Here is a 12,531-nt window from a genome sequence, read left to right as displayed (position 1 = left end):
AATGCACATAATATACTTGTTTGTTACAAAATAAAATTTGATTTGAGTTCGTTCTGTTAAGAATGAAACCAGGAAATACGCTATTTGGCAACGGAAACAGAAAGGAAAGGCAAGGTGATGGTATTTTGACAATCTGGTCGGATACAATCTTAAATCAAATTTAGACTCGCTGACTGGACTGAAGTGAAGTTCAGTTCATTGTCAGCCATATTGCCGGCGATTCCCCGTCTTAAAGAATTGCTTGAATAAAAATACTGATTGAAAGGAAGGAAACGAGTAATTTTTATGTGGGGAATTTGTTGTCGGATATAGTTTGTGGTTTGAAAGTCTCGCTCCCCAAATAAACCGGAAATCCTGTAAGACTAAACGAAACTAACTTTAAGACATTTTAGGCTTCTAAAAAGTCTCTACGTTATTTAGCATAATTATGATGTAACAGCTAAAGTTGTGTTGTGAATACGACAAAAGAGGAGAATCAAATCCGCACCTAACAATGTGTTCATTGTTAATAAAAATATGTTTGTGCACTATTATGTCTCGGGTCATTTTTAGATTATTTAGCATCTGAATGAAATGAAGGTGATAATGCCGGTGAAATGAGTCCGGGGTCCAGCACCGAAAGTTACCCAGCATTTACTCGTATTGGGTTCAGGGAAAACTCCGGAAAAAAAGTCTCAACCAGGTAAGTTGCCCCGACCGGGATTCAAACCCGGGCCACCTGGTTTCGCGGCCAAACGTGCTGACCGTTACTCCACAGGTGTGGACATTATGTCTCGGTACATTCTAATAATATAAACTTGTAAATAATTCCAAACTATTAATCGAAATGAAATTAGTTATCCCAGTCGCTAAAGCGATTATCTGAGGTTTAAGGAATGGAAAATTGTACATCTTATCTAAAGAAAAGAGTTAGACATTTTTCTCCATGCTACACGAACTACAAGAACTCTGGAAATCCACCCCCAACTTTCACGTATCGGCTGTAATCTGACGACACGGAAAGAAGAGGGATTGGGTCTTTCTTTATTCAAAAGTCAGAGCAGTTTTGAAGTTGCAAAAATTTTGCTATAGAATGTTTAGATAGGATATGTAATTCTTCCAATTCATTCATAAAATAATATTGTATTTATTTATGTGAACAGCCGTAATATAAAATTAAAACGCGGCCGCCATTTTGTTCTCGTCATTAGTAACTTTCAGAATGAATACATTGCAAAGTCTATACCAAAAACCGCTCAGAGTTCTTTAGATATTGTGGTTTAGATATCAATGCCAATCAATCCGTAATATTATTTATTCTCGCGACATTCAAATCATTCTAACCTATCTGATGATATTTCCACCCCCACTTTCTTAACTGTAAATGAGCACAAACTCTACTTGGGTATAAATTTTTCTGACATTTTGCATATCCGATTCCCTAACCGTTTCACATGTATATCATTTTACCTTTTAGGTGTGTTTCCAAATTACATGTAATACGTTTTGTCAAATCTGGCAACCTTTTCATAAGGGAAGCTAAATTTATTATTATATTTCGAAATAAATGTTACCAAAGCAACTGAAATGAAGGCAGTATCGGGACTTTAAATTACAGTCTTTTGCAAAAGACACGGTGTCTTTATTTTTGTGGAAACTTTTTAAATAATATTTAACAGACTTAAAAAAGGTCTTCATACTTCGAGTAACTCTATGTTTTTGACAATGCGTGTAACTTTGTTATAATAACAATAAATCAGTAAATAGGAATGTTGTAACGGCAGTAGTTTAGTATGGGTGATAATGTTTAAATTTGTGAGTTTCTTGACAAGTTTCTCATAGTGGTTATTGTAGAAGTGGGTCATAAGCTAGTTGATGTGTATAAAAGCGCGTATTAAGTTCAACGAACTTTAGTGGAAAAACATTACAATGGTATAAAATTACATAACCAATTACGAAAGTGTTTGTGATATTTCGAAACATCATAACAAAGAAAACACTCTTTTTATCAATTTATCTCTTGTATTTATTTAATTACAACGCATGCGTTTCCCAACCAAACGGTCTGAGGTTCAAATCCAGGCATGGACAATAGAAGACATTTATCTTCCGTCCGGGACTGGAGGTTAGTTTGTTGTCTTCTGATGTCTCGGTGGTGGTCCTGGGTCATGTCGATTCATGACCAGGGAGGCTCACGTTGATAAGGTGTCTAGTGCACGGTCACACGAACCTCCCTTCCCGCCAGCAGCGGTAAGTCGGATAAAAGGGGCGGTTAGGCAAAAAGAAGATTAATTTAATTGTTGATCAATTGCATATACTAATTTGTTTTCTTATGGTTACAAGTGCAGAGAAACCAGGTTCGAATAATCGCAGGAAAAGGGTAATTTATTTGCTTATTACATAAAATGGATGTACGACCTCCAGTAAAATATTTGTCCTCAGTTGTCTAAAGCAGCGGTCCTCGGCACAGAGCACGCTCGGGCTAGACATTGCACTATGGTGCATTCGTAGCTGCTGGCGGATATGAGTAGCTTAATATCAAAGACGGACATCTGTCGTCTCCATAGGTTTGATCTGGAGGCAATGTTTTAATTCACAGTGTTCTTTGTAATATTTAACAGAATTTACTTCATAAATATAGTGTTAGAGTTTGCATATGGTTTCACTATAACTGGAAAGAGCATGAAAAATTGTATAAAAAACCACAGCTATCTAAATTTTGATTGAGGTCAGATGTTCGTCTTTGATATTAAGCTACTCATATGCTCTCTACCTTTTCCTGCTGCACGACGGGGCACAACATGTTGCTCCTCTTACCCTTTACCATTTCAGCCAGTGCTGACGACCACTGGTCTAAAGCAAGGGCCTTGTCCCATGTTGAACATGTGATATAAGATGAAAGAGTAATGGAACGGAGAAAAATTCTCTCCGGCGCCGGGATTTGAACCCGGGTTTTCAGCTCTACGTGCTGACGCTTTTTCCACTAAGCCACACCGGATTCCACCCCGGCGTCGGAAGAATCGTCTCAGTTTTAAGTTCCAACTCTTGGGTTCCCTCTAGTGGCCGCCCTCTGCACTACGTCATAGATATCTATGAACCTAGGACCGAAGTCCACACATGTGCTGAGGTGCACTCGTAATGAGTGACTAGTTGGCCTGGATCCGACGGCATAAGCGCCGTCTATGACGTAGTGCAGAGGGCGGCCACCAGAGGGAACCCAAGAATTGGAACTTAAAACTGAGACGATTCTTCCGACGCCGGGGTGGAATCCGGTGTGGCTTAGTGGATAAAGCGTCAGCACGTAGAGCTGAAAACCCGGGTTCAAATCCCGGCGCCGGAGAGAATTTTTCTCCGTTCCATTACTCTTTCATCGTATGCTGACGCAGAATATCTGCATGAAAATATCATATGTACTGCGGTACATTAAAATAATAAGTATATATGATGTGATATAAGAACTGCACTATTTGTGAACGTCTAATATTTGGTTCAGCATTCTCACAATAGGGCACCTCTGATTGAGGTTTTGGCTGATACATGTCAAGTACTGTCAAGGAAGAACAATTGTTTGTATATATCTGAGGTCTGATTAATGTAATATGTTACTAGTCAGGAATGCATTCAAGGGAGCGGGAAAGAAACTGGCCACCCTACCCCTTTTTTTCTCCTGGCTTGGATGGAAGACCAGCGTCGGTCGCAGGGTCTAGGATAGCCTACATATGAGCCGTTCAGAGCAAAAGCGGTGTAAGTCAAAATTGGGTAATGAGGATTAAAGTAAAAATTGTGTAAAATACAGCGCAAAGTAGCAGTTAATATGGCCTTCGTGCTATCCACCGACTACTAATAGTTTAAATAAATTGAATATTAATTGCTACTTTGCGCTGTATTTTACAGAATGTTTACTTTATCCCTCATTACCCATTTCTGACTTACACCACTTTTGCTCTGAACGGCTCATATAGAGAAAGTGCTATCAATAGACTGTATTGTGAAACATGTACCACAGGCAGTTACTTCCAGGCATAGACTGCTACTTCTCATGGTAGTAATGACGTAATTTAGGTATTTTATTTCAGTTTATACTACAAATGCAGGAAAACCGCGTATATCCTGTCAATTTCCCCACAATGTCAATGCCATTCGTACACGACCTCTTTCTCTGTGCAACTGTCATGTCAATTTTTGGTAGAATTGTTCTCCATTGATGTCATAATACTTTCTCCTAGAGAAAGTTGTAGGGAAAGCTTTTGAATAAGTAAGATGCGGAAGTATCAAGCGACACTTTGAATTATACCAATTTCGAAACGTAACGAGGAGCAAATAGTCATGGAGATTCGCTTTCTAACGTCCAGGATGAAAGCAGCTTCTAAACACTTCCCTTCATGTTTTGAAACACGTACTGTTTGTGTATTTCGTTTAAACTATTCATTATGAGGTGAAGTTGCTTGGAAATAAGTTAGGGAGGATGGTCGTGACCTATTTAAAATACTAAAAACAATTTATATATAGTGTTTGAAATTCCATGCAGAAGATATCTAATACATTATATTACATATACTGAAATTGTAATAGAAATTAGCAAAGGCTTTGATTTTCTGGTCCGGAAACACAAGTTAGAATGCCGACAAGACCATGTGAAATTTGTGATGAAGGAAGGAGCTGTTTGTAACAGTTTTTGTCTGAATTATATTTTCATCATCATCATCATTATCATCATCATCACCATCACCATCACCATCATCATCGTCATCATCATCATCATCGTCATCATCATCATCATCATCATCATCATCAAGACCAAGACGTCTTTGACGGTGAACAGATTGATGTCGCTTGCTAAACGTTTGAGAGACATTCTATCCTCCATCTTCTATTTCGGTTTTGTAAAATTATCACAACATGAATGTATTCCTTATTGCAACATGCTGTATCTCCATTTTACCGTATTTTCTAAGAATAGTTATGATTGGCTGGCTGGCTTCTCGAGGGTGAAACCCATGCACACATCGACCCATTGTGCGTCCTAATTCATTCATTTCATTCATTAATTTTATTCCATAGATCTTACATGAGCAATGAAGCTTTAAGATGTGGAACAAGTCAAAATTTTACAATATTACAATTACAATTTTTACAGTTTACAATTTAGTAATTTTCTACAATTTTTACAATTTTGTGCAATTTTTACAATATTTTGGCGAGATGTAATGAGATGAGGTGAGGTCCGAGGATTCGCCAAAAGATTACCCGGCATTTACCTTTTGGTTGGGGAAAACCTCGGAAAAACCCAACCAGGCAATCAAATCAAAGAGGTTGATATCGAGGACGATTGTCAAAGTCCGACAAGTAGTCCAGGTGGCATTCGTGAATCCGATGCTGACAAATGGGCCACCTTGCCTAACCTCTGCTAGGGTATATCCCATTCTCAGGCGAGGACCCGATTAGTCCCATGTCCTTCTTCTATCAGCATCGGAAATCCGTAAAACCCCAATAGCCTATTTCACCTCAGTCTATTTTTGACTATTCCAAATTATAGGCTAGTTGGAATAAGGGGGAAATGTAAAGTGTTGGTGGAATGAAAAAGGAAGTGGATGTAGCCTACTCTCAGAAAACTTCTTTGCAAGTTTGCTTTGTCCACAACACATTGCATCACGACCTAGCAAGGGATCGAGCTCGGGCCGCTGACCAATGCTCAAGCTCTAAGTCACAGATGCGGCAATGGGTATGATTTCTAGTTCCTGTAAGATTTCGTCAGTGATTTTCTGTCATCGTGATGTGAAACGAGTCTACCTAACCTACGCAAACACTGTAAGACTCTATAAAAGACGCAAAAACACGCATGGAGAATCACATAAAAAGCGAAAATTAGCAAAGGAAGGTAATTCAACCCTGAACTCTTTAATTAGTCGTTTCTTTAAGTTAGGAAAGGGACATCTTCAAAAGTATTTATTGCAAAAAGAAAAGTCCGAACTGTAATTAATTTAGAAGAAGCGGATTGTATATTTGGATGTACAATATATATCTGAATTACAAGCAAGGGTACACAGAATAGATAAATGCATTTTTATGTGTTACATTGCAGTATGTATGGTATAAGAGATACAAGGAATATGGTAAGAGTAATGTCACGTGCTTGAAGCGTGAAAAAAGAATAAAAAAAAACTGAGTTGTAACTAAGATGATAGCTGAGACACTGATTAGTACCGAGAATTGAAGCTATAGGGCGAGACAGCTGTTAGAAAACTAGATGACGAGAGCAATCTGTCATATTTACCAGTTGCTGGGCTCAGTCACATAGCAACATTGAGCAGAGAAGCACACAAACGAAATTAGAGCTGTAAAATAAAAAAAGAAGTTAGTAACATAAAAACATGCCAAAAGAACACATAACAAATGAGAAACGAAAAGTGTAAGTTCTGGAAAGAAAACAGTTGAAGTGAGAAAGCAGCCAAAGCAGCAAGGATTTCAACATTCACGGAAGCTATAAAATGTTGAAATTAAAAAGATTACTTTAGCAAAACAGGCACGGATGGAAAAAAAGAACAAGCGGAGGAACAGAGATGTCATCCAGAATTGTGGATGGAATTAAGTTAGTCAAATAAATTGTTAGAAGTAGCAAATTTTTTAATAGGAAGTAAGCGATTTCTCCATCCTTGCCAAACACAAACATGACACGAAAAATCACACTAAGATTAACATTGAAGATGGAAAATGTGTAACTAGAATAGGATGGGCTTTGTTTAAATTGTAACTAAATTGAAAATGTTATTAATGGACCAGAGAATATGGACTAAACAGGTTTTAATAAACAGTATAAATATGAGGTTCCATATTGCTGAAACAGTAGGCCCTACCAGATAGTATACTTAACTTAATGGTATTTTGCATGCGAGGAAAGCTATAAATATTTAGGTTTCCGGCAATGCATTTCATTTGCTCTCATGTTTATTATCTGTGTGTAATATTGGTATGTTTTATTTATGAGGAATGTTAGGATTAATGGATAACTTTATCTTGCTGCATATATGAAAGCTATGAAAATTTTACATGAAGGAAACTCCTACATTAACTTGTAACGAGGAACGAAAATTATATATTGATGTTAAGCTTTTAAGCTCCAATTAAATGATATTATTCTAATAAAATATTCTAATGAAATTCAGTTTGTAAATTCTTTCCATTTTCAAACTGTCTTTAAATTTTTAATGAAGATTATGCTTCATGAACAAGTTATAAATGAAATTTTTAAAGTTAAGTTTCGCGCTATAGGCTACTTCAAAATATAAAGGGTTTCTTAAATATATAAATATTTTAAATGCAGGAAGACATATTGTAAATAAATTTTTCTACCAATATGACGTACAGTATAACTTCTTACTTTCTAACCCCCGAAAGACAAAATAATCCTATTTAAAATAAAATTTAAACTGTTTCAATGGACATTTTGTCCAACATTGTAGTACAAAACAAACTAACTTTCCAGAATTTTGTCCTGAAATTTGACAACAGAAGAAGTGACTACCCTTAAAATTAAACATTTAAGCAAGAGAATAAATTACAAAATTATTTATAATTTTTAAAATACATATTTGAAAGAAGAATATAGTTTAGTTATGAGTTAAATTTAAGTTTAAAAAATGGTTCTCAAAAACTTTGGCTCTAGCTTCTGACTGACGCAAGAGAAGTTCGAGTGAAACAAGCAATAATTGTATTTCATAATATGATTTCTTGAGTGTTTCGAACATTAAGGGAGAGTCGCTTTAATACATACATGCTAATGTTTTATAAAATGGAAATAATAAAATTGTAAAATGGAATTTAAATTTTATCAAATATGTTTTCGAACAATTGAGACTTCCTACATGAGATTGATGAGAAAAGGCTCATATTTAAAGTATAATTTAAATTTTAAAATAAGATTTATTCGAAAATTACAAAACATAGAACAAACTCGTTTTAAAATATGTACACAAGTCCTGCCATCTATCCGCAGTATGAGGAACCAGAATTACGCAAGTGAAGTGGGTAGGCATTAGTCACATACACACATATTGGATTTTGATTTAGAGAAGACATATTCAGAGTTACTCTAAATTATTGTCATTTACCAAGTTAAGTATTTATAGTAAATTAGAAGTGTTACAATCATGTTTTGTTAAACGTGTCAAAATATAGGATAGTTTGGGTTTATAAAACATGTGTTAAAATTTGGTCGAGAAAGAAAATACTACATTCAACACAATTTCCGAACTATGATGTTTAATTGGGTATTGAAATGTTTTAGGCACTTCATTACACCAAGTGGTTTATTTTCACGAAAAAAATTAGTGTCGTAGGCTACGTATTAAGAATATTCCCCGTGTTATTTTTTCTCCCAGCATTCAATCCAAAATTTGTGTAGTCTGTAGCGCATGCAATGTTCCGTATTTGCATTTATTAATTATGTCTATAATCAGTTCCTGTAAAACGTATTTATTTCACATCGCCGTTTTCACGGGAAAAATACTTTTGAAATTATATCACTGTTTCGGAAATATGTTCACGGACAAACGCGATATATGACTTTACTTCCCAATAACTTATAGTGATCTTATATCTATCTTTCCAACTTCACTTTCAGGAAATATAATTTTAATTTCGGAAAAGCTAACCTCAATTTAGAAAATGATTAATACATATTAAAAATTTAACTCAATTTCAGAAAAGCTAACCTCAATTTCGGAAAATTTAAATTCAATCTCGGAAAGGATATCAAACTTAGAAAAGCATGACGTCAATTTAGAATTTGAAGGTTTTCCTGATTTTTTTCATAATAATATAGGCTAATTTTAATTTCGGAAAAGCTAACCTCAGTTTAGAAAAATGGTTAATGCATATTAAAAATGTATCTCAATTTCAGAAAAGCTAACCTCAATTTCAGAAAATGTAAATTCAATCTCGGAAATGATATCAAAGAAATGAATGACGTCAATTTAGGATTTTCAGCTATAGGCTAAAGTAAACGCTGTATATAATTTTATTACTGTATATATGTGTTAAAAGAAAGTTCATTCTCCATATTTTCTCAAGAGGACAGAAATATTGATAGCTACACATCCATTCAACGTTCATTGACAATATTCATTACATGACAACATGAATTGTTGCGATCATCATAATTTATATTAATTTAGTGCGACTACATCTAATTTAATACATCGTTCAAAGTAAAAATAAAATAAAAATAATCTAAACAATATTAAAGCTGTCCGAAATTGAATTTCCTACTTCACATCTTCTGAACTTCATATTACTATTTCCGAAACTGAAATCACTTTCCCCGAAATTGTATACATTTTTTTCCGAATATAATTTAACATTTTTTTCGAAATTGAGATTTAAAAGATATAGACAGATGAGAGGGAGGTGGGATATGATGGGATATGATGATAATAATAATAATAATAATAATGATTTATTTTAGCTGGCAGAGTTAAGGCCGTAAGGCCTTCTCTTCCACACAACCAGCAAAAAGTGTATATACATATGCATGAACTTACAAAGAATTCAACAATTTGATTTAGATGAGAGTTACATGTATACAAGAGTTATTTACGAATTAAACAACAAAATACTATGAACTATTAATTAAACACTGAAATAAACTGGGTAGCAGAATTAAACTAAAATACATAGAATGTTAATATATTTCAAATTATATTAGATAATAGAAAGAGATTATTATGAGACAATTTTGAAAATGCAGCACAATCAGGATGATGTCTAAAGAAAAAAAGCAACAGTGTAGTCAGTAATATTTTAAATCAGTATGATTGGAGTGAAATGCTAATAAGGTTATCTTTTAAGCTGTTCTTAAAGGTGTTTGTTGTCTTGCAGCCCCTAATACTTTGTGACAAGGAATTCCATTGACGCGAGGTGGATATTGTAAAAGATGAGGAATAACAAGATGTTCTATGAAGAGGTATATTTAGCGTGCCACAGATAAGTGATCTGGTATTTACGTCGTGGTTAGAGTATAGATAAGAGAAACGAGACGAAAGGTAATTTGGTGTTGAGGTGTGCAGAATTCGAAAGAGTAAAGACAAAGAGTGTAAAGTTCTGCGTTCTTTAAGTCGGAGCCACGAGAGAATGATAGAGAATGGATTAATTTTGCTCAGGATAGGGACCAATGGCGGGCTTATGTGAGGGCGGCAATGAACCTGCGGGTTCCTTAAAAGCCAGTAAGTAAGTAAGACAGATGAGAATAATCACATTTGATGAAGTAATTTAAAATTCGGAATGAAACTGTGATAAACACTCAAAAAATATAACATAGAAATAAAAACAGGGTCGTTCTTCAATTTCTATTTTGAAATTTGCAAGTGGGAACCTGGTATAAAATTTAGTTTTGAAATCATTCACAAATATAACTTAACAAAATACGGTGCAATTCGTTCGTTTCCACAACAACAGAGAAACAATGACGCAACGCTTACCTGTATGGTCTGCCGTACGTCTGCGGTAGGGCCAGCATGGTCGCGAGCACCACGACGAACACGATGACGATGATTCTGGAGTTCATGTTGTAATCCACACACTCACACACGGTCCGCAGCTACCTGTGGCACAGCAAGTAGTCGTATGACTGAGAGCGGCCTGTCCACCAGTTTATAAGTCACAACGCCCCCGCCCACCGCTGACGTCACGACCAATCCGCCGCACTCCTAACCATACACCTATGCGGCGAATGTCACAATTCGCATATGATTACAACGTGGTCAGCTGACGGGCCACATCTGGGAGGTTTTCTCCGAACAATTTGATATCCTCTACCATTTCCGTACATTATCAAGACTCTACAGCTTAAACATGATGATTTGTAATCAGGAAAACGTGGGATTTCGTCTTCGCGATTTTAAAAATGATGTATCTGGATACTTCGATTTGCTTGTCGTTTTCACCCAGTCATTCTTCCATGCGTTCAACTATGTTTGTTTTCTAATAAACCGTATAATCTAAAAGGTCCGTTTAGTTGAAGACACTATTCGTTAAAGAGCAACGGTTCGATGACATTGAACAGTAGCTACAAACGGGCAGATTGTTTGCACTAAAGATATTACGGAGAAAAAAACTTCTGCACGGCGTTCAACCCTACAACGTTAACCATACATACATACATACATACATACATACATACATACATACATACATACATACATACATACAGGTGGCCCGGGTTCGATTCCCGGTCGGGGCAAGTTATCTGGTTGAGGTTTTTTCCGGGGTTTTTCCTCAACCCAATAAGAGCAAATGCTGAGTAACTTCCGGTGCTGGACCCCGGACTCATTTCACCGGCATTATCACCTTCATCTCATTCAGACGCTAAATAACCTGAGATGTTGATAAAGCGTCGTAAAATAACCTACTAAAATAAAAAATACATACATACATACATACATACATACATACATACATACATACATACATACATACATACATACATACATACAGGTGGCCCGGGTTCGATTCCCGGTCGGGGCAAGTTATCTGGTTGAGGTTTTTTCCGGGGTTTTTCCTCAACCCAATAAGAGCAAATGCTGGGTAACTTTCGGTGCTGGACCCCGGACTCATTTCACCGGCATTATCACCTTCATCTCATTCAGACGCTAAATAACCTGAGATGTTGATAAAGCGTCGTAAAATAACGTACTAAAATAAAGCAATACATACATACATACATACATACATACATACATACATACATACATACATACAGGTGGCCCGGGTTCGATTCCCGGTCGGGGCAAGTTATCTGGTTGAGGTTTTTTCCGGGGTTTTTCCTCAACCCAATAAGAGCAAATGCTGGGTAACTTTCGGTGCTGGACCCTGGACTCATTTCACCGGCATTATCACCTTCATCTCATTCAAACGCTAAATAACCTGAGATGTTGATAAAGCGTCGTAAAATAACCTACTAAAATAAAAAAATACATACAGGTGGCCTGGGTTCGATTCCCGGTCGGGGCAAGTTATCTGGTTGAGGTTTTTTCCGGGGTTTTTCCTCAACCCAATAAGAGCAAATGCTGGGTAACTTTCGGGCTGGACCCCGGACTCATTTCACCGGCATTATCACCTTCATCTCATTCAGACGCTAAATAACCTGAGATGTTGATAAAGCGTCGTAAAATAACCTACTAAAATAAAAATACATACATACATACAGGTGGCCCGGGTTCGATTCCCGGTCGGGGCAAGTTATCTGGTTGAGGTTTTTTCCGGGGTTTTTCCTCAACCCAATAAGAGCAAATACTGGGTAACTTTCGGTGCTGGACCCCGGACTCATTTCACCGGCAGTATCACCTTCATCTCATTCAGACGCTAAATAACCTGAGATGTTGATAAAGCGTCGTAAAATAACCTACTAAAATAAAAATACATACATACATACATACATACATACATACATACATACATACATACATACATACATACATACAGGTGGCCCGGGTTCGATTCCCGGTCGGGGCAAGTTATCTGGTTGAGGTTTTTTCCGGGGTTTTTCCTCAACCCAAT

At 36.4% G+C, this 12,531-nt stretch overlaps 1 protein-coding gene across 1 annotated transcript in view; it reads right to left on the bottom strand.

Moving 5' to 3' along the window:
* LOC138714624 (uncharacterized) overlaps positions 1-10,633 on the bottom strand; it is a 37,107-nt gene extending 26,474 nt beyond the window's left edge. The window contains exon 1 of the mRNA XM_069846656.1: positions 10,455-10,633. Within this exon, the coding sequence (XP_069702757.1) occupies positions 10,455-10,540 (86 nt within the window). The 5' untranslated portion in view covers positions 10,541-10,633. The remainder of the gene's footprint in view (positions 1-10,454) is intronic.
* Between the last annotated feature and the right edge of the window lie 1,898 nt (positions 10,634-12,531).

The sequence above is a fragment of the Periplaneta americana genome, chromosome 15, assembly GCF_040183065.1.
Source record: "Periplaneta americana isolate PAMFEO1 chromosome 15, P.americana_PAMFEO1_priV1, whole genome shotgun sequence".
NCBI lineage: Eukaryota > Metazoa > Arthropoda > Insecta > Blattodea > Blattidae > Periplaneta > Periplaneta americana.
Note: the sequence above shows the minus strand (reverse complement) of the source record. Positions and strands in the feature narration are given on the sequence as shown.